Source organism: Haliotis cracherodii, unplaced genomic scaffold (genome assembly GCF_022045235.1).
Source record: "Haliotis cracherodii isolate W230 unplaced genomic scaffold, xgHalCrac1.p SCAF_5, whole genome shotgun sequence".
Classification (NCBI taxonomy): domain Eukaryota; kingdom Metazoa; phylum Mollusca; class Gastropoda; order Lepetellida; family Haliotidae; genus Haliotis; species Haliotis cracherodii.
In genome coordinates, this window is record NW_027266308.1 from 24,082,762 (window position 1) to 24,108,583 (window position 25,822).

Genomic DNA, 25,822 nt, shown 5'->3' on the forward strand with positions numbered 1-25,822 from the left:
TTTTAAACCCTGGTGGTTCTGAATTATGGGTACATGTACGACAGTGATTTAAGTTAGTTCCGAGATACATACATACGCACGCACGTAATTCAGAATCACCAGGGATTTATTACTTCAAATTCAGGCAATAAAAGTCAAGCGTTCGTGGATATGCAAATAGTTATAAATAAACCTACTTTAAATAAAACCACGTCAATATAAGCTGATCCTCAAAACTCCTCAGTCATTGCGCCGCAATGATGTTGCGTGTTGGGGTGTGGTGTTGGCTCTGGTATACCATCGTCTATGTACAAGGTTGTCCTGACTGTACCTGGGAAGTAGGAGAATGGGATGTGTGCACAGCGCCATGTGGGGGAGGATACCAGAAGAGGGACATTGCCCTCTGCTGTCAGCCTGGGGAACAAAGGGAAGACTGTCAACGCAGGTGTGGCCCAGACAGGCGTCCCATGGAGCAGCAAGGCTGTAACATGAACTGTTACAACGGAGGAGAATTCCGGACAGGGCAGTGTAAATGCCAAAGTGGCTGGCATGGCAAGTGTTGCCAGCTTGGTAAGACCCCTTACGCTTGTGCGACCGAGCGAGTATGGTCTAACGCCGCTTTTAGCAATATTCCAGCAATATCACGGCAGCGGACACCATAAATGGGTTTCGCACATTGTACTCATGTGGGGCATGGAACCCAGGTCTTCGCCGTGACGAGCGAACGCTATAACCACTAGGTTACCCGACCGCCCCCTTAACCTAATGTGGATTGTGCAACTCAATTATGAAGAAGTCATGTTTTCTACTTTACATTATTTAACTCACACGAAACTAAAATGGTCGATTTCTATATAAAACATGGGGCGGTGGGGTAGCCTAGTGATTAAAGCCTTCGTTCGTCACGCCGAAGACCCGAGTTCGATTCCCCACTTGTGTACATTATTGGTGTCCCTCACCGTGGTCTTGCTGGAATATTGCTAAAAGCGGCGTAAAACCATACTCACTTAATAAAATATGTATTTTGAATCCAAAGTCTTTTCAAGCTCTCTTCCTCTGTTGTTATTTCAATTGTCTTTCATGAAATATATTTGTTTTTTAACGTTGTGTTTACCAAACCCCTTGGGTAAATAGTTTTGCGTAAACATTACTTAATGTCATAAATAAACCACTAAACAGACACACATTTGATCCTCTCACAGTCATAAAACTTAGCGAAATGAAACTTCAGCTATTTGCGAGTTTTTGAAGCATAGATTTTTTGGGCTCCTTGTGGTAGTATTGCTTATACCAAGCAACAACACAGTAACATATTGTGCAAATATCGGTGCATAGTCGCTGATAAGACGACATTCGACAAAGCTCAATATGCAATAGGGTATTTTTACACATGATATACTCAGTAAGACACGATAAGAAGCAGTAATGATTCGATTTCAGATTGTGTGTTGACTGTCTCGTAGTAGGTTAGTCTCAACAAGGAGCTGAGGTCAGGTGAAATGGGGTTTAACGTCGCGTCCAAGATTATGGAACTTAATATAGCGAGGTGCATGCATGTATAAACATATATAATGTGTGTGTGTGTGCGTGTGTGTGTGTGTGTGTGTGTGTGTGTGTGTGTGTGTGTGTGTGTGTGTGTGTGTGTGTGTGTGTGTGTGTGTGTGTGTGTGTGTGTGTGTGTGTGTGTGTGTGTTGCTGCTTGTACTAGGTCCGGACCAATGCCGATTTTATAGTGCTAGCCTACTAAGATAACATGCCACAGTGTAACATGAATACCCCACTCAGACACAGCATACTGATCACATGATTTGGAGCTGACCAGTCTTTTTGGTATGACCTGGTCGGGTCAACAAGCACGTACACATCTACATGTGCTGGTCAGCCAGTGTTTACATCTGCATTGGCAAGTGATTGCATTCTCCACAGGGCCAACTCACCAACAGTTACGCTACATATATCGTATAATATTTGAAGTTGTTTGTGTTGCCTCGCTGGAATTACTAAAAGTCGCTAATAGGAATGTAAACAATTAGCATATATTAGAACATTGGTTCACAATAGTTCGGTCAAAACTTTAACAAATATTTGCAGCTATTGTCTACCATGTTTCAGAACACAACTGTCCCAGTATACTTGTTTACATATACTGCGTTAATAACCCAATTTATCAGATCTTACTTAACACATGAATGTCTGATTCTGATCGGCTGAGACTGATTCTATTATTTTCAATGCATCCCGCTGACAATTGAGACACATTTCTTATGTTCCCCGCTCGAATTGCCGAAATGGTGGCTTGACATTCGCAACATACCAACTGCCCTTTTGTATCCCTAATTAATGATGTGATATGAAACAAAAAATTTAATAGTAAATTCCGTGACGAAATAGTTTATTATTTTGACATGATTTCATGAAGAAATGTCCACGCTCGGCGCTTGGCGTGAGCAACCTGCTGATATAATGTAGGTGAAATGAGGGTCAAAGCAGTGTGTTGCAAACGTACAATATTTATTGGAACCTGTGCCCTCTACAAAAAAGGGGTGCAAATGAAGTTGTTTTCTGTTATTGGTTAGGGCACATATACACAAATACACTGTAATTTCGTATCTTATGTTGCAGTAAGGTCGTTTGCTACTTCCACTTGTTCAGCCTGTAATCGTTCAGAACGAGCAGTGTGACTGAACGTTGAATCGGGTAGCTATTTTGTCTTTATACAATGTCGTCACGAGTAGTCCATGTCCCTTTGACGATTGTGTGTGTGTGTGTGTGTGTGTGTGTGTGTGTGTGTGTGTGTGTGTGTGTGTGTGTCTGTCTGTCTGTCTGTGTGTATGTCTGTGTGTGTGTCTGTGTGTCTGTGTGTGCGTGCGTGCGTGCGTGCGTGCGTGTGGCGAATCATAATTGTCTGACCGATTGTTTATGTTGATTAAGCTACAGACGCTGGTAGATACAAGTGTGAAGAAATGCCCGCCGTGGCACTCACGGATTACAGTGTAAGTATTTAACGTTGGCGTTATTTTTTAATCAGATTATATCTATAACAGACTCAAAGCTGGCTAGGACACCCTGTTGTAAATCTAAATCTGCTATCAGTGTTTCCATTTTACAACCCCTGCTCCAGGCGGTTACTGAGCACAAAATATAGTTGTTGTGGTAATCAAGGTGAATGTCACACCGGTATAATTTTCTATATATAACAGTGTCATGCACTGTTGAAGACTTAAATAAACTTTATTGCAGAATCAGTACCAACGGCAACTAGAGCTGTTGCCAGGAGGATTTAAAGGATACAGATTTTTTGCTCTGGTGGGACGTCATGATAACCCAAGCTGTTGTGTGAGTGTTGTCTGTTCGTGTATAAATGTTGATCATGAGTCAATCGACGAATGGGCGGTTATCGGGCAATGAAGACACGACATAAAGGATATAGGTTAACGGAACGCGGACCTAGTGTATCCATATTGCACTTGTTTAATGACAATTCTCTTTGCTCCAACAGCTGCGTATGTACATTGAGGGAGAGAGAGGGACTGTATCTCGGACGTGCCTTTATCCTGACCGGCCAGCCTTGTGGGAGAATGGGAAAACTGGGGATGCCATTTCAACACACATAGGAAGAATCAAATTAATTTGGTTTGAGGTAATTGTAACCAACATAATATATTAGTAGTCCTGACTTTGGCATCTATCTCTTTGTTGTCATCTGTATACCATAAAACGTCAAAGCCAGAGAGTAACCAGTCTAGGCTATCCACAGAGTATCCTATATGTTACTTTCATCTGGCAATTTCAAATATTATATCAGTGAGTGAATATCATTTTACGCCGCAATTAGCAATATTCCGGTAATATCAGCGGGGGACACCATAAATAGGCTTCACACAGTGTACCCATATGGGGAATCGAACCCGGGCCTTCGGCGTGACGAGCGAACGTTTTAAATTCTAGGCTACCCCACCGCCCAAATTATCATATCAAGTGGAGCAACATTATTTTCTCGTGCTGCAGTTAAATCTTTTGACCATGCATCTCCCCTTTTTTGAGTGACGGAATTCAGTTTTCCATTAGCATGATCCAGACAAAGGCTGTGCCTGGCGACCAGATGGAGTGACAGTGACAAACACCCTCTCGTCACAAAGTCAATATTTCACCTGCACTCAGTCGGTTCAGGTATTTGGACCGGCCATCAGAAGGGTTCGAGCAGCTCTCAATCGAAGTATGTCGAGCATTTATTCTTCGCAATCATAACGTAATATCAGTTGATATAAGTAATGGTTTATGTGCATAACTGTGTGTTGGTGAGTGCACGAGGTTGGGGTGATGGGTCGAGGAATGGGTTTTACTATTTTTTATTACCCACGTGGTGAAGATACAGGTGGTAAGATACTAAATCCGTACGTCACACGTGTGTCGTACAAGGTTGACCTTGTTTTATTCTTTTTGATTGGATAACCGTGACCTCTGTCACACCGGGACTACTTTTTTCATTCATAAAAAGTCGCGAGACGTCATTCATTTTGCGATTACAAGGCAGAACTGAAGAAATTCATGATAACGAGAGATATTTACAAACACCTTATTAAACCAAACAAGATAGTCACACGCATCAAATTCGGTTTGCATTCTATATACGTTATGCATTGAGCTCCTACAGACATATAATCGAGCTAGATCTATAAATCGATTTACAATGTACGACTGCCGATCGAGCGCGTCCCTTGAGCGTGACGCACCCGACCATTTTCGCAACTTTCAATTTGATTTAACGTAAACGGATAAGCGTGGTGAAATGAAGTCTGTTTAAACTATCTGGACAGATATCTTAACTTACTTGGGATGATCCGGTTGTGCCATCGGTGTCCCCTTTGAAGCGTAATTTATGGCGCTGTTTCGGGAGGTGTTGTTCATGAATTACGAACACGACAGCACGACCAGATCACTTAAAGTTCACAGTTCCGATACAAATCATTCGAAAACTCCGTGGAAGTGTGCTTGACTTCTGATTTTGTGGCCCCAAACATCCCAAATGTGAACAGTAACATTCCCTATCTCTAGCGTAAAACGCTGTGAGTGGATCGCGGTTGTCTTTTCTTATTCCGGTGGCGACCTTGCCCTTCGATCGTTCGAAGTTGTCACTGACATGCAAGCAGATTTGAGTTTGTTGATTTTCACGTCTTCAGTATAGAGTGGTACAGTTAACATGAATGTCTTTGGCGAACAGTCTGATTTCCCTCCTCCAAAATGGTACGGACATGATATAAATTCAGCTGATAGATCAAGGAAACCGAACCATTTTGATTGCACAGACGGGACCCCGACAGTGTGATGCGTGTGACTGTTGGTCCGACATTCAAAGCGCGGCGCTAATGTGACATTTCAAATTTTCTTATTGGTGTCCTTCGTACTAACAACATGGCGCTTGAATTACCATAAGTTGAAGACTTTCTTCCAAAAGGATCTTGAGCGTCGGTGCTGGTTTGTTTGCAAACAGAACAGCAGGCGCATGTTGTTAATGCGTATGCATAAACATGTCAACAATGCCCATATTTGGTCATATATCAATATTCAACCGCAACCACATTTTGCAACCGGTTTCAGTTTGGTCTGTCAACGAACGAAAGTTGTTATGTATTTACACTTAAATATATATTTAACATGGGTAATAAATAAAATACCACACTCATTCTCGTTAGATACCATTTTTACGAAACTCGTGAACTTTCTATGGTATCTGACCTCGCTTTCGCTCGGTCAGATACCATAGAAAGTCCACTCGTGTCGTAAAAATGGTATCTAACGAGAATGAGTGTAGTATTCTCTATATATCTCCCAGTTCTACAACACTCCACGTAAACGTTCATGTAAGTGTGTACGTGTTCGTGGTGGTTGGAGGATGATTGATTGATGTTCAATTATTGTACATAATCCAGTTCCACAAAATCGTTTTACAGGACTCCAAGTAACAGTTTATACAAGTAACAAAAATCTTGCTGGCACAGACTCTGGTTTGTATTTGCGGGTGTATGGCCGGACTAGCAGTAGCAATGAAAATAAACTCTCTGGGAGCTTTGAAAAGAATGATGTCGATACGACTTATATGAATGTTGGAGATATGGGACGACTGTATAAAATCAGGTTTGTCAACACAAACTCAAAGAATTCGATATTCCATATTAAACAACAAATTAAAATACCCGGTTAGTAATACAACTATTGGGGTGAATTATGTGATATATAGCAGAAAATATTAACTGAAAGACTCGAATTAATTGAGTTAGTAATTGTGTTTTATGTTTCTCGGGCATATCCTGAATGTTGTTTTATTAAAGTTCAATTTCTCTTTTCACAGAATTCGCTCAGATAGCAAAGGCTCTTTCGCCGGCTGGCATCTGAATAAGGTATAATGTATAGATGCAATCACTACGGGGAACACTAAGCATCAGTGACTAGATACCCATGTAATGCTTCCAATCGGGTCTGGGGTGTCATGTCCGAATGTTCTTACCACTGAGCTATCCCATAGCCGCTTACTGTGTATGAGTCAAATAAAAGTTACTGTAGAAAACTTCAGGCTAAAACAATTCTGAATTTCTGCTACAAATTAGAACATTAGAACATATCACCGATACACTGGTGAACACGTAAAACCCAAATCAACCGATGTTCAACCTGAGTGTAGTTTTTTTATTGATAGTTTTTATTAATCATTTCAGGTAAACGATGTTTCGCTGACCTTGTCAAAAAAGAAAGTGAATTTGTACCAGTCTACATATAACTAACATACGCCCTGTTCTTTAACATCACCCTTAAGAGAGACACTTTATAGATATGGAATGTTTCTGTCTGCTTAAGTGCAGGTTTACAATGTGTTTCTTCCAGTTTGTTTTTCCTCTTCATGTGACAGATAAACGTACATTCAAAAACAGTTGTTTTCGAACTTTGAAGTTGTTTCGAAGTAAAAGCTTGGCCCCTGCGTATTCCTTATTCATTTATCATTTTCGGTTGTATCGAACCTCGGATACCTCGAAGTATTTGCGTAGGTCCCTTCAACTTCGACACAACGGTGGTCGACTGTATATGGTTCGATGTTCAGTAAATGTATACACCTAATAATGATACAATAATGAAAAACAACAAATATGTGAACATGCAGGTTTTATTCCTGGATTTTAGGTTGAAATATATGAAGATTCAAGAACGCTTGTATTCCATTGTGGGTGTTGGATTGGGGGGTCCAATACAAACGAGAGAACTGTCTCGGTCCAAAATGGTAAGTGTACAATATTATTTTTTGGGGAAACAAACTTTATTTAAGTTGTATTAAATCATAAATGTTTCGTGTAATTATGTTTTCAAAGATACTATTATCTTCTTACATTAATACCCTTTCTGGTTATGTCACAGAATGTTCAAGTATTGGGTACTGTCTCAGTCAGCGGTGCACTACCTGTGCTAAATGTCTACCCTCAGACTCAAGATACTTTTATGAGCTGATCGCAACTAAAAAACAGTGTTACCGTAAGTACTCCAACCAACAGGCAGGTATGTGCAAATATCTGTTTTTGTGTGTGTAGTATTCATGGAAAAGAGTGCGCCTAGAAAAAACAATTTTTCAAGTACATTGAGTATTGTATATATGTACATTTTTATGATAATTGCTGGACTTCCTCATAGATGCCATCAATGTAATGTTTTGGGATAGATAGGTAAAAAGTAAGCCCCCCACCTTCGTGGTATGTTTCTTTGTGTATATGAGTCTGTATTGCTCATTAGCAATATCAAAAACAGGAATTTAACCAACTTCAGGTATATTGATGATATGATAGGGTTCAATAATTGTGAAATAGGGAATTTTCTTCAACTGAAATAGAAATAAAAGAGACCAATGAAACCGCATAATTTGTTTCATATTTAGATCTATTTACAAAGATTCAGATGAGAATAAAATATCCACAAGACTGCCTTGGGTGTCAACATGCCACAACTTATGCATAATCGAACATCGATGCATTTCAAACATCGTCATACGACTCTTGGTCAAAAGTTGTTTCATCGCGATTACAACATTCAAGACCTTAGTAAAATTGTCAAACATGTAATTCCCGATTTTGACTTGTCTTTGTATGTGTTTGTGACGGGTGCCACCGGTTGGGCACAACACGCTCACCTTTTCCATGCCTTTTCCTGGCATCATCATAGATTGATAGGAATCCATATCGCATGCATGTGATATAGGCGGATTCCCATGATGGACAGAGATTTCTCAGGATTATGGTAAGGGTTTTGTCGCTTTTGTCAGCCAATACTCTTTCATGGGGATGGATCAGCTCAGATCAATAGCCTTTGTTATCAATGGTAGAGTTCTACTACTCTCTATTAAAATGTAACGTTCTACATTAACTTTGCTGATGGGTTCTGTGCCTGTGTCTTCATGGTAAGTATATTTTTGATCAATTAATATCTCTGTAGTTATCACAGTGTTTGTTCCTATATTCAATTTGGTAATAATGCGTAAACAAACGTGTTTGTTTAAGTGCGACAAATAGTGTATGGGGGGGGGTGGGGGAGGGGGGGGGGCGCGGTTGCAGGGGGTAATGCAAGGAACGTTCAGAGGTAAGAAGCAGGATGTAGTGCAGCGGTAGGGGATTTCATAACTCAAGAGGAAGTGCAGGATGGGGGGGCGCGGTCAACACATGGGGCAGTAATGGTGGTAATGTTGGGGTAGTGCATGGATACTTCAGGTAGTATTGTGGGGGTAATGTAGGGCTAGTACGGGGGATGGTGCAAGGGTTAGTGTAGGGATAGTGCTGACGGTTACATCCTTAGACAAGCAAATTCATGTTACTGAAATAAGGCGCGGGTTCGAATCCTGCCGGCGACACACGTTTTTCGTGGAATTGTGTCATCATCAAGAGCTATGATAAGAGAAAAAAGAAGCTCACTTATTGCCGATTGTAGTTTAACTGGCAATTCAGTCAGTTAATACCCTGTCAAAGACAAAGGAGCCATGGTTGAAGTAGTGATGAGCTTCGCTCAGTCCCCAGAAAGTTACGTTCTTGTAGTAAGGTTTGTTGTGCACATATATCATCTTTCCGATGTTCCACTTCCAGTGACTTGTCAAGTGCTCTATTTATCCAGGATGCCAGCATATTGCCAACTGCCAAGCAGAGGAGTGTCCTTGTAATGACTGCCAAGTGTGCTCACGATGTGAAGGAGTTGTGATAGAAGGACCTGGGCAGAGAGCTTATGTCATTTCAAAGGACAGAAAATACTGCAGAAGTAAGGATGCTTAGAAAAAGATAAGTGGCAATGCTAAGGTCATACCCCGAGTATTGGTCTGATTTAGTTGGGTTGAAACAATTAGTTTGAGTTGTTGCTATTTAGTTACATGTCATGTCTTTGGAATAGCTATATTTGTAGTTGGGAGTAATTGGAATAGTAATGGTTTGGGGCAACCTTTTTCAAATGTTCCAGCAATATCACGGTGGAGGATTCCGGAAATGGGATTCACACACTATATCCACGTGGGCAATTGAACCCGACCCTTTAGCGTATTGAACGATTTTGTAAACTAAAAGGCTACCCTACTTCCCCGCAAAAATATTTCAACGCACGTCGAATATATGATTTTCTGTTTATCATCTTTAGAGGCATGTTCATGGCGACAAGACAGCACGTGGTGTTACCCGGGAACGTGCGGGGATGAACTGGCCAGTAATTGCATCTGCGCTGCTGGATTCAGTGGTCCGAACTGTCAGAACAGTTAGTTTAATTTACTGTTACATCCAACACTTACTTCTCTGCTTCCATCAATATTCTATATTCAGTCACAGTAATGATTGTCACTTTTGGTTACATTATATATTGTTGTATACATTATTACTCAGTAAGACACGTCAATAAGCAGTAATAATTCAATTGTAGTCGGCGTGATGACTCGTAATAGGTTTGTCTTAACAAGGAGCTGAGGTCGGTGAAATGGGGTATAACGTCGCGTCCAAGATTTTATATATATATATATATATGTGTGTGTGTGTGTGTGTAATATATATATATATATATATATATAGGTGTGTGTGTAATATATATATATATATATATATATATATATATATATATATATATATATATATATATATATATATATATGTGTGTGTGTGTGTGTGTGTGTGTTTACATAAAAAGTGGCATTTGCGAAATGTAGCCAAATTAATGTATCCCATTAAATATACGCAAACAATCATTGATAATGATAACACTTCAAAATTAAACCATACCTTTGCTTTTAACACCATCATCGTTTGTACCATTTAGTTGACTAAGAATTTTACTATTCAACCCTTTAGTTGACACACCACCCCTGATACCATGGAACAGGATAGTTGTGCACGGCCAGGGAAATGAAACAGCCGAGGGTCCAGTCGACCCTAACAACTCTGAGGCCCAGGAGGACTCATGGACAAACCTGAAGAACATTCACAACATTAACTATGATTTTCACACCAACTTTATCCCTTCTGGACTACTGCCAACCAGACATAAGTTCATAGATGGTTACAGTGTTGGAATTGTGCAAGGCAAACTTGCATTAAACCTTTTCAAAGGTATATTATAAACTGTGATATAAAGTTCAAGAACAACTTCCGATTTTCAGCACAAACTTTAAAGCTTCAAAATTTATGACAATAAACATAACATTAAATTGTCATCCCGAAAGATTATTAAATCTCGATTATCTACCGAAAGAGGAAAAAAAGCAGTGCAAATTATATGAGTGGATCACTGAAAATCAGTGATGACACCAGGTGTTCGCGAAAAATTGTATTCGTCACTGTTTTTAAGTGCTGCTACCTGTTATGGAGAAAGGTAAGATAGCCTCATCACAATTCATAAAGATGTAACCTTACCATATGTAACCTATATTGTTTGTCATGTTAGCTATGTGCGACGTAGAGGCATACAACCTGAATGGGTAGCTACTTAGAAATGCTTTTGATTATTACAGATATCAAGGAGATGACCAATTTCTCAACGTCCATCAACTGTGAGAACGTTTCTGAGCTAGCCCCCCATAAAGGTCTCTTCAAATGCAATGGAGATGTCAAAATCATTAATGTCTTCAAATCATCAGAGCTAACAACAGGGGATGTGTAAGACAAACTTGCCTATTACAAATATATCACCCAAACAGAAATGACTTTGAAAATCACTGTATTAAATGATTGTGATTTATTGCAGGCTGCAATTTCAATTTGAGGCCTCAAACGGTGGGTTTGTGAAAGTAAAGGACATGGAAAACAACACTGTGCAGACACACCTCTACGCTGGCCAGACAAAGACAGCAGCAGTGAGAATAGGTATCGACTACATAAATCCATATCACTGCATTGCAACACGGGAATGTTCTGCTGATATGCTCATTGCTGCCAAGACAAGTAAGCAGGTGAGAATATACTTCAAACAGGTCAGATATCCCATTGCACACTTTTGAATACAATATCACGGCATTTTGAATATTTACATGCTGTACAGCTGTTTTTAGCATAGACACCATTTGCAGTTGAAAACACAAAGTTGGAAACGTACGATACCCAAGTACATTCGTTGCTGAGACACAATGCATATTGTAGTTTGAACTTAATGTCAGGGCTAAGTGTACCTGGCACTGGGGGTATGATTAGTTCAACTGTATAAATGTGTTTTCTTAATGTTTTACAGCCATCATTTAATGTTTCCTGGAATGGATGGAGAGACGCTACATCTGGCATACGACAGTTCGAATTACAAGTATTTGAAATGGAGTTTATTGTCAGTGAAGACGGAATTCGCATGAAAACTATAGAACAAATACAAACGTTTAATTCCTCACAGGTAAGATGCATGTTAAAAATTATTAAATTAACATTATCTTTAATATTTAACAAGCCTTTACCAACATCTGGATAACATAGAAGTTAGTAGTAAGTTGCCATAGTTTAAAAAAAAAAATCTTTATATGATTAAACATGACTTATGTTACTTCTGGTGTCAGAACACAGGCAGGATACATCTCAAAGAAAAGGGGATATTCTCAATAGAAATTACAACTATTGACAAAGCTGGAAACTTCAAAAGTGGCAGAAGAATCATCATCTATGATGGAGAATCCAAGGTAGAGACGACTCCCAACACTGTCTTACGTGTGACGTCAGCTGCTGAGATATCTTCATGGGACTGGCAGTGGACATCAGACTCAGTTAACATCGACTGGAACCACCGCTACATCAACACGCTACACTACCAAAACAGGTGGCTGGAAAGGGTATTGCCAGTTTCTAATGTTGACGAGGAGTATGATGACCAAGGGTACAGCAGAGGTGTGGATAAAATCCCCAGCTTACAAGGTGCTAATTTCGAGACATTGTCTCATTTACGTCTTTTTTCGAGAATATCCATGCCCGTTGCAATGTAGAATTGACATATGTTTTTTAATGTTAAATCAGTAATCTGGTTTCAAATTCAAGGAGCGAAGCTGACAATATTTATTTTAACACTTATCTGTTACAGGAATTGTTGCCATAAAAACTGCTTACAAAGTTGATCACAAGGGAGGTACTTTAATAGAAACAGTTCCAGATGACCCAGACTTCAGCAGCCTCTACCTGAACCAGTCCCATACAATCTCACCCACTCTGGTTGACGGGGACACTTTTCGCTACTGGATCCGAGCTTATGACGTCCGGGGGGAGTATCTGGAGGAGACGGTAACGGTCCACATTGACACATCGCCTCCTATCATTGAGAACCTGTGGCTGACACGAGGCGACAGGCTGAATGTCAGTGTACACAACATAGATGAATTTAATCAAATGGTGTAAGTAATATTCACAGTGAAAAGTGGGATACATTGATAAGTTCAGTGGGAACAGGATATCAGAATCAGGATACTTAGCTGATCCTTGAGCCTTTTCCAGAAAGCATTTTCCTGTCTTGAATTATTTGCACTGACACACAGTGGCTATCATCGATGTCACAGTTGATGCCTTACATATGAAGTCTTCTAGAAGCATCTTTTCAGAACGTATTCATCACAAATACCAAAGAGAACCATTAAGTTACATTTGAGAAGCCGTAGTATCCATGCAATATGTCCGTTTAGACGGTGGTGACTTTATGTTTGTTGTGTTTGTTGTGTTTGTTGTGCCAGGAAATTGACATTTTATTAAGAAACATGTTTCTTGTTCATTGAAACTAATGTTATCAATTCATTTCATACATGTTTTGTAAGTTAATTTTGTCAATTTGTGAGTTTACCTCAAATATGATAATCACTGTTATCCATAACACCATTCAACGAAATATATATTCCACTGTTTAACTTGCAGTATCGAATGGGTGAGTTATGATGATCACAGTGGTTTGGAGACAGTTACCTGGCGACTATTTGATAACTACACAGGTGAGGATTTGGTCCATGGTGTGGAGCACATTTCTGCGCAGGGTGAGGCACAGGTAAATAGTTGGTTTGCACTCTTGGTTTGCAATTGATTGATATAAAAAATGTGAAATGTTAACAGCACCAAAATATAATGTCCAACAAATTATATACAGGACTTGGTGGAATGTGAAACTAAATACCAAACTGCTGCCAGAGGTCCGAATTGTTACTGCACTCCTGGAGTTGGATGCTACCACAGGCACTTCCAGGTCAAGCCCAAGATTGTATCAGCCAACCTGACACACGGAGGGATCTTTCATGACAAGGACAAGGGGGTTCATGACTCGGATTACTATCTTGAAGTCACGGTGATGAATCGTGCAAAACTCAGAACAACCCTAGATTTTAAGGTTTGTAAAACATTCTGAGAAAAGTATGTTTGTTAACACATGGAAGTGACAATTGCACGCATTTTGGTAAGTTGTGTTATGCTATTCAGCTGTTATATTTGACTAGGTGACCATTGACTCCAGTCCACCTCACCCTGGTTCTGTTGAAGATGGGCAAAGGGGCCATCCCGAAATTGACTACCAAGACAGTATGCAGCTCCATGCCCACTGGGAGGGATTCTTTGATAGAGAAAGTGGCGTCACGTTTTACCAGTATGGATACGCTGGTCATTGTCTTGAGATAAGGAATTTTGGGCTTGATTTGCCATCACCCAATGTAAGTATGGAACTAATTGTTTGTCCCATGCGAAATAGGAGTACATTTATGATAACAATGAAATATAACTGAGTAATTACTATTATTTTCATGAAATCATTACCATCCGTCTACTGGTTGCTGGCTATTGTGTAAAATCTGACTGTTCACTGATTACACACAGGTGACCAAAACATCATCCACTCACGTCTCTTGGACAGCCCCTTCTGAAGGCAGGTTCTATATCACAGTTGTCGCCTTTAACCGCGCTCTGGAGCCATCTCTTCCTGTTTGCTCTGATGGAGTTACTGTGGACGAGACAGAACCGTCACTGAGACAGATTGCTGTCCTTAACTCCCGCACTACTGAAGGTCTGGTGACGAATGGCGAGGAAGTGTGGCTCGTCACTGCAGACAGGAGGAGGAGTCAGATTGAAGAACCAGATACTCATTGCAGGTATAGTATTACCACTCTTGAAACCCAAAACACAGTGATCGAAGAAAATACTTGTCAGGAAATGTATGAATAATATACTAGCTTATGAATATGTTAGTACTCACAAACAAATGCTTCTGCACTCGTGTATCTGGACAGTCTATATTTGCAGAATGCGAGCAGCAGTAACAAGCAATCAAAGCTTGTCTCTCCTACCCCTTCACAAACACCTGAATGGTTCAACTGTGATCCACCAAGCTTCTTCCTGCAGTCATCATCAACCCTTCCGACTCCGCACTATCAATCAGTTTTACATGTCCCAGAAACATCACGTGAGTCCTAGTCTGAAATGGCAGTTTCATTGTGACATCAACTATTTTCAGTCATAGATTTTATGATAATTACAATCGGTGCATATCACATTGTATATTTTCTTTTCCAGCTCTATGTCAACTGGACTAGCAGTGATGCTGAGAGTGGTATTTATGACTATGAGTTAGGACTGATGTCTGATCCATCTCGTGAAGCAGCTCCAGATATTCTGCCTTACACATCCACGGACCACCACCCTCATTATGAAGGCTTCCATCCGCATCTGAGTGAAGGGCAACAGTTCTATATAGCAGTAAAAGCTATCAATAAAGCTGCATTATCTGTCACTGAGGTACGTCAGACACACAAATATATTTGAAATGTCTACAAAATGATGTTACACTAAACAGGAGGAAAGAAAGCCCCGAATAAAGACATTCTCAAATAGACACACATATTCAAGTATACGTCTGAGAAATATCAACATTGGTTTGCCCATAAAAAACGAAATGGAGGCGTAGAATGAAACAATGTTACTTTCACTTTGTTTGAAGTATGACGGACGAAAGTTCATTTAAAACAGCCGCCAATCTCCACTCTCTATATTATGGCAGGTCTTGGGGCCTATAACAGTGTACACCCAGGCACCAGTGTTCACACCACCAATCACTGTTGGCCTACAACAGAACCATCTTGTCACCACCTGGACATCAGGTTCTTTCCAAGATGCCAAACAAGACTATCTGACCTACACATTTGCTGTTGGTGCGTATCTGTCGAGTGAGCTATCATAATGATATTTCTATTATTTTTATATGACACAAGAATGACAGTTCAGATAACGACTGTCATCTTACATCATTCTTTCAGGTAGAAGCCACTTGTATACTCTGTAAACGTTAAAACTCTACATTGATAATTGATCCTTCAACACATACAGGATTTTAGATGAAATTGAAACTCATTTTCCTGGTTTCACATATTTTTAACCATATTCAGGTTCGTCTCCTGGTGGATCTAGGATCCTCCCCTTCCTCCCTCTCCAGTCAGTAGGAGGATGCTCTGTCTCCACGCCACCATCATGCACAGCTGTAGCCACCAACGACCTCCACTGGGATCTGCATCACGGCCACACGTACTATGTTTCAGTCAAAGTGACCAACATTGTCGGACTGTGGACTGTTGGTGTATCAGAACCATACGTCCACGATGTCAGACTACCTTCCCTGGGAGTGGTACTTGATATCTGTCCACAGGAGGAACAAGAACTTTTTGACATCACGGTAAAACAACCTGTGTCTATAAGGTTAACTATCTGTATGTCAACAGAATAGATTTCACGCTAATAGAAAAAAACACATGATATTGTTCATTTAGACACCACTACATTGAATAGTGCACTCATAGTTGCATTTGATGTTTTGGTTTCTTGTTTCATTTCAGGACTTTGTGGATTCAGATCTCCAACTCTCTACCACCACGCTTCATACAAAATGGTCTGGGTTTGACGATGACCTGATTGGGATCAAGTATAGTGTCTGTATTGGTACAATGCCTGGACTGCAAAACGTCAGAGCCTATGAAGATTGTGAAAAGTCCATGTCCCACAAGTTTAACAACTTGATACTAAGTTTGCACACTGTAAGTGAACATGTAGATGCCTGCCATTTTTTCATTATAGGCTACATCACAAACACATATGTGAGATATGTTCAGAGTGACCAGATTTACTATCGGGTTAGTTCAATAATGATATATTATATGTTTGATATTAATAAAGAACACGTCCTTTAATCTGCATTTCCTACAGCGATCAAGTATGTAGTCGAGCACAACCTTTCAGTTGTTGGCCTCTTCTCTCACAGGTGTACTATGTGACAGTGCAGGCCAGGACATCTGCTGGAGAAATCAGTCAGTCATCAGATGGGGTCATGGTCATCAAACATAATGAAGATGTAGGTGGACGTGTCACAGTTAGAGATGGAGACAGATGTCCCAATGGTATGACTTGATAGGATATATTAGTGTGTGATGTGGACATTATTTAGGCATGACTAAAACAAATGTTTTTCTAAGCAACTTAAATGTTATAATAAGTGAGAATATAGGTGTAATACTTCTTTCCATCCAGGGACTCACAATCGGACCACAAGCAAGACTAACATTCGAGATGTACCTGTAAGTACACCAAAACCTCGTCATGAGAACTCACTGAACACTCATTCATCAAACATTTGTAAACACCACAATAGCAATGAATATGAAGTTGTTAGACCTCAATGATAAAATATTGTTCCAACAATGTGTCGTTTCTCGTATATTTTTACTTACTGATTTTGCACCTTACACTATGGCATCAGTGTGTTCCTGATCTGATCTACCAAGTGTCCACATCCGTGTATACCGTCAACTGGGAAGCGACTGGTGTCAACATTCCCTACACTGATGTCCAGATACGTCTTGAAACAAAGTTCCATGGGTCAGGTATATCAAGTTATCATCACCAGTTTTATATATCAGAACACAATACACTGACGTGTGGTTTCTTGTACCACAATATACTCAATCTTTCACTTTGATATGCACCGTATGATGGGGCATAGTCTCTAATTGTTTCTGACATTATTAATGCAACTTATTGATGCAAGAAGAGATTTAGGACTTTAAACGGCATGTATTATAAAGGCTTCTCCGAGTCACATGGTCAAAAGTTTAGTTAAAGAGAAGCTAAGAACACTAAAACAAAATATTTAAGGCTTACTAAAAGCAAAGGCTATAACACATCTGGAGTTAGACAGCCACTCCCATGGTAAGTTTCAGAAAAAATAGGCTTACTGCAGTAGAAATGCAAACCAAATGTTCAAATAGTTTTTGAAAACATGGATAAATTGCATTACAAGAACATTCAGTCCAACATGGCTTCCATACCATGGCACCAATGTCCAAATTTGAAGAATGTGAAATGAAAAGCATCTTACGTGGTTGAAGCATCAAATCTAATTGTCTTAGCAGTAGTGGAACAATAGGGTTAATGATATTATTGTACAGTCTGCCCTTAGTCAAGTGATCATTAGCCTTGTGAATGGTGTATCTGGTACGCATCAGTCAACATACACACAAGTTGGACAGAATCAGACAATGAAATACAAACGACCAAAGATAACTATGTGTGTGCACTCGATATTAAGATATCATTTGTAAAATGCTGGTGGCAACTTCTACTAAATATATAACATATAATGATCACAGTGCTCTATAAGGGCGATAATGCATTCCCAGATGATCTGTGGCACACCGTGGATGGGTTCACAAGCCTGGGAGTCACGGACTATGCAGTGTTAAGTGGACTTTCCCTGGCCCCAGGACACACCTACAGGGCTGCTGTCATGTTCTGTGCTGTGAGAGTCTGCACCAGGCCCGTGCATAGTGACGGTGTGACAGTAATACCCCATCCTCCTGTAGCAGGGGGCATCAACATTACATACACGGAGACAGAGTTGATGTCACAAGTGAGCACTACGGTAGCCAATCATATTATCAACATAGAATATCCAGAAATATACTTGGACGTATAACTTTCTGAAAGAAGATGGCTCTTCAATATATTCAATATACAGATGACATACTGGTCTAAGGTGCCACATTTGGACATCAGTATTTATCGTGGCACTTAGAATGCAATCGGCGTGAGATAGGTTCGGAATACAAGATTTGACAACACTATATCCATACACATAAACTGATGAATATTTAATACCAACATCATCTTCCATCGTTGTCCTATGATTGAACGACTAATACATGTTGTGATGAACTCAGTCAAACACTTAAAAACTACAAATAGCAAGTTTTCTTTACCTTTGCACAGCTCGAGGTTGCCCTGGATCGTTTCCGCGATGGCGACATACCTGTTACATCCAACTCGTATGCTGTGATGGACAGGTTTGAGTGGAGTCTGACAGATAGTGGACATTTCAGCAACCTTCTGACACATTGGACACCTGTGAACAATCTTATTAATCAGGATACTCAGGTAACCTAAATGATAAAATACATTTCATCTTAAACTAACGATCCCATTCAAAACACATTCTTGATATCAGCCAAACACGAGTGATGTTGATAACGTGAATTTCATTATTGTGTGGCAGGTTTTATTCACGATCAGCCTCTCCAGACCTCTGGACTTTAGTAAGTGTCGCCGCCTAGCCGTCAGAGGATACAACAAAGTGGGTCACTCTACTGTAGTGTCTGCTGATGTCAGAAACTGCTCTGCCTTTGATCCACTCCTGGTGAAGCCTTCACTCGTCATTGATGCCGTTGGTAAGAAATGTAAAATAATAGTATAATGTTCACAAAATCGATGCACAACTGTATGTATGCCTCAGTATGATGTCCTATTAAAATATTATGACATATTGTATTTACTTCATACATACATGAGGGTACATGAAAAGTAATGTGTTTTTCAAAACAAATTTCCTTTGACTTTTCAGAACCCTTCCCTGAATACGTTTACAAAACACTTTTTTGTGAAAAATACACTACTTAGCATTTGCCAAGGACCAAAAAAATCAAAGGTTAGGTCCTTAACAAATGTTGAGTAACATTGTTCAAATTTGACAGGACTGTTTTTTTCTGTATGTATATGATGCATGTGGAGTGTTTTCTCGGCTCTCGCTCGGTCGCAAGTTGCTCTTTGCAGTGCATGTATATTCTTTCGTTAGGCCCATTTTATTTCATCACTTGCACGTTTTTTAGGTTTTCACATGATTTGATTGTATTATTTCCCGAGCCTTAAAGGTTTATAGAAATATTTGAAAAATAATTTCACACCATTCTATCATATATCGCCGTAGCCTAGCCGAGGTCAGTTATTACTTTAAATCACATAATGATGGTCTGGGCCCTGCTGGCGACAGAGGTTTACTAACAGATTTTGAAATCAATGAAATGTTTGTTCAATATCATGAATAATTGAAAAACAAGTAATTGACCGTTTAAACACTTGAATATGAAGGGGAGTTATCCCCATGTGCGCTTCATCGTTTTGTTTAGTTCCTTCAGTGGGGGCGGTGGGAAAGCCTAGTGGTTAAAGTGTTCGCTCGTCAGGTCGAAGACCGGAGTTTGATTACACATATGTCTACAATATGCGATGCCCATTTCTGGTGTCACCCGCCGCAATATTGCTGGAATAGTGCTGAAACCGGTGTAAAACCATATTCACTCACTTCACTTACTCACTCACTCATATATCAGTTGCATACCTGTATGTCATATATTCCTGGCAGGTATAATGATTGGAAAGGACATTGGGAACAACATCACCTTAGATCAGAATGCCCTGTGGCCTATGCTGGATGTTGATTATACTCCCTACAAAAACGTCCTGTCTGCTGTGTGGCCAAGTTTACGTCACAGGAAGTACAAGTGGGCGGTGGTAGCAGGTGACAAGTTGGACCCCACATCTCACTACAAGCGGGAGAGTCTGATGACTTTCACTGACCCATGTGCATTGGCCGATGTTGTCAAATGTGGAGAAACGGGTGATTCTTTTCAGTATATACTATTTCTCCGCGAACTTCTAAGTCTGTTGTATGTGGCTCACTGTTGATATTTTGAAATGTTTCATGTTAATACAACTGTTTGCTCGTAAATTTATCAAAACATAAAAATACTTTCTGACCAAATTCCAGGTACTTTGATCAAGACGATTTGCTGAGTATATTGAACTTTATCTTTACTTATCAAAATTGACACTTTAATATGAATGGCATTGTGTGTTTTGTTCATCTTCCAGGAAAAGAATTTGTCAACATACACTTTGACCACAAGGAAGAACTTTCCCATGGACAGAGGTTTCACATCTGTATTCAAGCCGAGGAGACGGAGGTGACAAATGAGAAATGGGCGACTGTCCTGAAAGAGGTGAATGCTTGTAGTGATGGTATCACTGTTGACCTCACTCCACCATCTCCTGGCTCGGTCAGTATCCAGGGGCTAAAGGAAAACATATATCAGGTATGTGACATTTCATTTCTTGGCATCAGTGACAAAAGTGACCCAATGTTTCCGTGGTCTTTTTTCAAGTGATCAGTTGACTTACCTTTGCATGTGTTTGTGATGAGTGCAACCGACGGGGCAGGATACGCTCACCTTTTCGCTTATACCTGGTATCATCACTATTTGATAGTGATTCAAAAACATAACCTTATGACATAGTCGGAATAGTACAATGGTCAGAAAAGATTTCTTATGATTATGGAAAGTGTTTCCACAAACACCTGGTGTCATCACTGATTTTCAGTTGTTCATTCATATAATCCTATTTCACCCTTTTACGCCAATGGAATCTGTTTCAGCGGATAATGTAGACTGGTTGTTCTCTTGCCTTGATAATTTATATACATTTCGTCATTTTATTTATTTGAATAACCTAACTGTAAGACCGGAATGGGGGTAGTCAAACAGAGAGGGTTGACTAATGTGCGGTTTATTGAAACTAATCGGGATATATTGGACGTTCCGCTCTTATGCTGTAATCATCTTTTCCGGAAAGTTTTACATAATCTAAACTGGAAGTTGTGATAGCTTTGTTAGACACTGAGTGAGGAACATGAAACTTTCTGTTCAAAGGTTCAAATGCAGTAATTATCTTCTTTTACTGAAACAAGAGATGATTATGAATAATCCATTAACGAAGTATATCTCTCACAGATGAGCACATCTGAAGTGAGTGTTAACTGGTCTGGCTTTACTGATGTGGAGGAGGGAGGAACAAGTTCACATGCGAGCGGCATCGCCTTCTATCATGTTGCATTAGGTAGGACAATATTGTACGTTGAGATGTACGTCAAGTACATAATTTGTATAGGGTTTTTTCTTCTGTTTCTTTCTTCTAACGAAAAGAGTTTATTGAAGTTTCAGAACATGGACTTTGTACGAGTATTGAATAATGTATTAGTAGATTAGAATGTAATGTACATTGCTGAAATGACAAACGTGTTCATGTAACAGGGTCAATGCCAGGAGAGGAAGACATCAGGGTGTTCGCAAATGTTGGACACGCCCATCACACCATCCTATCAGGTCTTCAACTACAAGACGGACACGTCATCTATGCTACTGTCAGAGGTACATGTATACATCTGTGTATGAAACAGGTCTTCTAATAATGATTCAGTAATGTTATTTACAGAAACTATATGTACCACTGTTGTCATTGACCTCATAATACTACCATTTACAGAAACTTTATGTACCACTGTTGTCATTGACCTCATAATACTACCATTTACAGAAACTATATGTACCACTGTTGTCATTGACCTCATAATACTACCATTTACAGCATGACATGTATTCATATGTATTTGTGGATACCAGCAGATTGAAACTAAGTAGTAAATTGTACATGAATCTATCTTATCCTGAGATGATTTTGATTTTGGTGTTTACAGCTACCGACTTTGTCAACAGCCACACAGCTATATCGTCAGCAGGTTTTGTCATCGACTCTACTCCACCCTACCACACAGGCATAAACATACAACTTGAAGAAAGATACATCACAGCGCCCATCCTTTCAGTGTGGTACATACAGTAAATTTACGAATTTGTTTGAAACAGGTTATGTTCTTCATAAGTTTTAAATCACAGAAACATAAGTTTGATTATTGTTCACACAACTTAACATTCTGTGCTTGTATACCCCATGTTAGGCACAGTGGGCTAAAATGTATTGATTTCATTATTCACAGTTTGTTTGTTCCGTGAAAGTCATTGTGAAGTAGGTTTTCTCTATATTACCTTATTCTATATTTCTGACCACAGCGTAATAAAACAGTTACACATGCTATGCGTACTCCAACTCTAGAAATTGATAGGGCTCAATAATAGTTCGATAACAAGCAGTGTATTTCTTGTTATTTTGTTTTTCAGCTGGGAGGGAGTGTTTATGGACGATGAGAGTGGTATCAAACAATTCGATGTTTATGTTGGAAGTAGACCAGGTCACCAGGACATCTCGGGATTGAGACGAGTAGAGAACCATTGTGCAGAACTTGACATTTCCCAAACTATGAAAGATGGTCACAGTTTGTTTGTTACAGTAAAGGTGATTTTGTCAGTGTTATATAACTTTGGATATCCAACATGCTTTTACTTAAGGTCCAGAAACAATTATGTTGAATTTACATGAAAGCACCTTGATACTCATACAATATTATAGAAGTAAAGAGGCTGAGTGGTTGTGATAAAACGATTGAATAAGTCCTCAATTCTATTATTTACCATAGTCATTAAGCGTCAAAGAAGACATAGTCAAAGTATGAAAGCATACATGTATTTCAAGCCAATGTAAGTCCTGCATTTATCAGTGAATGAACAGTTAATGTATATGTTTCCCTCCGCTCTGCAGGCTTACAACAGGGTGAGTCTCACCACATTCATCACGTCACATGCACTGGAAGTGGATACAACAGCCCCTAGTGTCGGTCATGTGTTTGATGGGAGATCATTAGCTGGTTCAGCAGGGGTGAAGGATAGAGATCATATTACCAGAACAGAGGACATGGGAGCCCACTGGGACGGGTTTTCCGATTTCCATTCTGCAATTTCACACTTTTTGGTCAAGGTTGGGACTTGCCCTGGTTGTGAGGACACAGTTGCGGAATTTGATGCTGGTGCAAGAACAGGTGGGTTTTATTTAGGTCTGCAAAACAATGAACCTACATGGTGTTTTCCTGTTCATGACTTCAAATGGCATCGACAGAACTGACGGTCTAAAGCTATAAAGACATACTTTTGTATTTGAAAAAATAATATTATCAAGTAACGACAAGTTGTTATTCATAATACTGGTGTTCATTCGTTTTTATTAAAAGAATACAGCAACAGTGTTCATCATTTAACTGTGACAACCCCAGTGCCATGTGAGGTAGATTAGGATTAAATGTATTGTCACTTAAATCAATCTTAGACTTAATTCTCTATCCTCATTACACAACATGGGCACCATACAACATGTACACTGTTCACCTTTAGCACCTTTGTATAATCTTACGAGGTTTTGGAGCCCAGCTTCATGTTGTTTCTCTACCGATATCCTGTGCATTGGCGTATTATAGGTGCTTCAAGATCGTAGCTGAATTCCATTTAGGCAATGTGTCTTGCTGTCTTGATTTCGTTCCATTTCAAACAACATTTTGATGTTTTGTTATGCATTTTGCCCGGTTTAGTCCCCATGTCCATCAATAGTCTGAAATAGATTTTAGCATTTACCACTTATTACTGAATGTTATACTGAATGCAACATTGATACAGCAAACTGAACAGGCCTTGTGCTTATTTCCAGATGTTGTGTTCCATCACATTATATTCGCTGAGGGTGTCAGGTACTACGTGACAGTGACAGCGTGTAACAAGGCGGGACTGTGCAGCAGCGCCACATCTGACGGTGTCATCCTGGATCAAAGTCCACCTGTCCCTGGCAGCGTCATGGACGGCACACACGACCGAGACTCCCAGTACCAGGCATCCAGGTTTGCTCATATTTATGCTAAGTTATTTTCATATCAACTTTATATTATGTTGGTTGGCTGGTTGTTTAACGCCACAGCAATATTCCAGCTATATCACGACGTTCTGTAAATAATCGAGACCGGACCAGACAATCCAGTGATTAATATCATTGGGATCGATGACACACATCTATCAAGTCGGCGAGCCTGACCATCCGATCCCGTTAGTCGCCTCTCACGAAAAGCATAGTCGCCTTTTACGGCAAGCATGGGTCGCTTTAGACCTATTCTGCCCAGGATCTCCACGGGTCTTATATTATGTATATAAAATCACTATACATCGTGGTTATATTATGTATACAAAAATCACTATACATCGCAATATATACTCATTTGTATCACCCAGTTATCATTACAATACTATAGCGATTGTATGCACTTATGGATTAATATAATAAACTTCATATGTACATGTCTTGTCACTAGAACGTTCCTGGGCTGCAAGTGGTATGGGTTCCAGGACACAGAGTCAGGTCTGGACTTCTATGAATGGCAGGTGGGGACAACACCAGGAGGCAATGATATTCTCTCATCCCAACATGCTGCCCTTGAAGAGGTGGCATTCCATACACTGAATGAAAGCCAGCTGCTTCCAGTCGGAAAAAGGATGTATATAACAGTTAGAGCGTTCAACAAAGCAGGTATGGGTAATTGAAAGATTCAGGATGAAGTAATAGTCAATTCAAGATACAAACACGTCGTGCTCTGCTTTGAAATCAAGCTTTCTTTCATATCACCACAGTGATGAATATCCAAAATATCTGTCAGAAATGTTTTCGAAAACATTAGGTTGAACGTTTTAGATAATGAACATTCTTTAGGAATGACAGTTTGACATAATTCTACTTATATTGTGGGGCAAGTGATGCGGACAGCTTTTATAAGTACATATCAATTTATACCATTGCACAGTTAGGTTCATTTCATTTTCGTTTCTCTAAGTTATGAATATGCAAATACTCGGGGCTTTGGTATTTTATGTGGTAATGACTCCATTTGGAAATGACTCTAGGAATGTTCACCACATCAACATCGAATGGTTTCATCATTGACGACAGCGCACCTGAGGTGGTTAAGGCTCCATATATTGCGGGAGGGCAGGGATCGCTGGTAGCCATGACGCTGATAAGTCGGTCAACTGTGAGGGTCAGCTGGGAGCTGAAGGACGAGGAGTCTTTCATAGAGAGACAGTACATCTCCATCTCCACTCATCAGTTGGGGGAGTTTGATTCTTCCTTGATGGAGGTAAGAGCAAACAATCAGGTGTTGACTGGGACTTTCAAATACAAATTACTGAAACAGGACAAGTCCTAAAGAATTAGCTCACCTTCCCAATCTTCGATTTGATTTGCATTAATATCTGTTCAACAAACATGATAAACGTATGTAATTA

The 25,822-nt window shown here is 39.8% G+C and overlaps 1 protein-coding gene across 1 annotated transcript in view; it reads left to right on the forward strand.

Moving 5' to 3' along the window:
* The first annotated feature begins 236 nt into the window (after positions 1 to 236).
* LOC139442356 (uncharacterized) overlaps positions 237 to 25,822 on the forward strand; it is a 35,231-nt gene continuing 9,645 nt past the window's right edge. Inside the window, exons 1-42 of the mRNA XM_071223157.1 lie at positions 237 to 549; positions 2,911 to 2,972; positions 3,220 to 3,315; positions 3,479 to 3,619; positions 4,048 to 4,195; positions 5,931 to 6,114; positions 6,329 to 6,377; positions 7,153 to 7,249; positions 7,384 to 7,497; positions 9,118 to 9,258; positions 9,628 to 9,741; positions 10,326 to 10,583; positions 10,985 to 11,129; positions 11,218 to 11,422; positions 11,698 to 11,850; positions 12,011 to 12,362; positions 12,526 to 12,832; positions 13,344 to 13,470; positions 13,570 to 13,806; positions 13,913 to 14,122; positions 14,286 to 14,557; positions 14,709 to 14,868; positions 14,979 to 15,200; positions 15,463 to 15,613; positions 15,848 to 16,131; positions 16,292 to 16,489; positions 16,714 to 16,849; positions 16,980 to 17,026; positions 17,209 to 17,332; positions 18,128 to 18,357; positions 18,717 to 18,881; positions 19,000 to 19,171; positions 20,140 to 20,394; positions 20,649 to 20,869; positions 21,566 to 21,671; positions 21,866 to 21,982; positions 22,309 to 22,441; positions 22,790 to 22,964; positions 23,268 to 23,544; positions 24,204 to 24,390; positions 24,856 to 25,070; positions 25,442 to 25,674. Of these exons, the coding sequence (XP_071079258.1) occupies positions 237 to 549; positions 2,911 to 2,972; positions 3,220 to 3,315; positions 3,479 to 3,619; positions 4,048 to 4,195; positions 5,931 to 6,114; positions 6,329 to 6,377; positions 7,153 to 7,249; positions 7,384 to 7,497; positions 9,118 to 9,258; positions 9,628 to 9,741; positions 10,326 to 10,583; positions 10,985 to 11,129; positions 11,218 to 11,422; positions 11,698 to 11,850; positions 12,011 to 12,362; positions 12,526 to 12,832; positions 13,344 to 13,470; positions 13,570 to 13,806; positions 13,913 to 14,122; positions 14,286 to 14,557; positions 14,709 to 14,868; positions 14,979 to 15,200; positions 15,463 to 15,613; positions 15,848 to 16,131; positions 16,292 to 16,489; positions 16,714 to 16,849; positions 16,980 to 17,026; positions 17,209 to 17,332; positions 18,128 to 18,357; positions 18,717 to 18,881; positions 19,000 to 19,171; positions 20,140 to 20,394; positions 20,649 to 20,869; positions 21,566 to 21,671; positions 21,866 to 21,982; positions 22,309 to 22,441; positions 22,790 to 22,964; positions 23,268 to 23,544; positions 24,204 to 24,390; positions 24,856 to 25,070; positions 25,442 to 25,674 (7,533 nt within the window). The remainder of the gene's footprint in view (positions 550 to 2,910; positions 2,973 to 3,219; positions 3,316 to 3,478; positions 3,620 to 4,047; positions 4,196 to 5,930; positions 6,115 to 6,328; positions 6,378 to 7,152; positions 7,250 to 7,383; positions 7,498 to 9,117; positions 9,259 to 9,627; positions 9,742 to 10,325; positions 10,584 to 10,984; positions 11,130 to 11,217; positions 11,423 to 11,697; positions 11,851 to 12,010; positions 12,363 to 12,525; positions 12,833 to 13,343; positions 13,471 to 13,569; positions 13,807 to 13,912; positions 14,123 to 14,285; positions 14,558 to 14,708; positions 14,869 to 14,978; positions 15,201 to 15,462; positions 15,614 to 15,847; positions 16,132 to 16,291; positions 16,490 to 16,713; positions 16,850 to 16,979; positions 17,027 to 17,208; positions 17,333 to 18,127; positions 18,358 to 18,716; positions 18,882 to 18,999; positions 19,172 to 20,139; positions 20,395 to 20,648; positions 20,870 to 21,565; positions 21,672 to 21,865; positions 21,983 to 22,308; positions 22,442 to 22,789; positions 22,965 to 23,267; positions 23,545 to 24,203; positions 24,391 to 24,855; positions 25,071 to 25,441; positions 25,675 to 25,822) is intronic.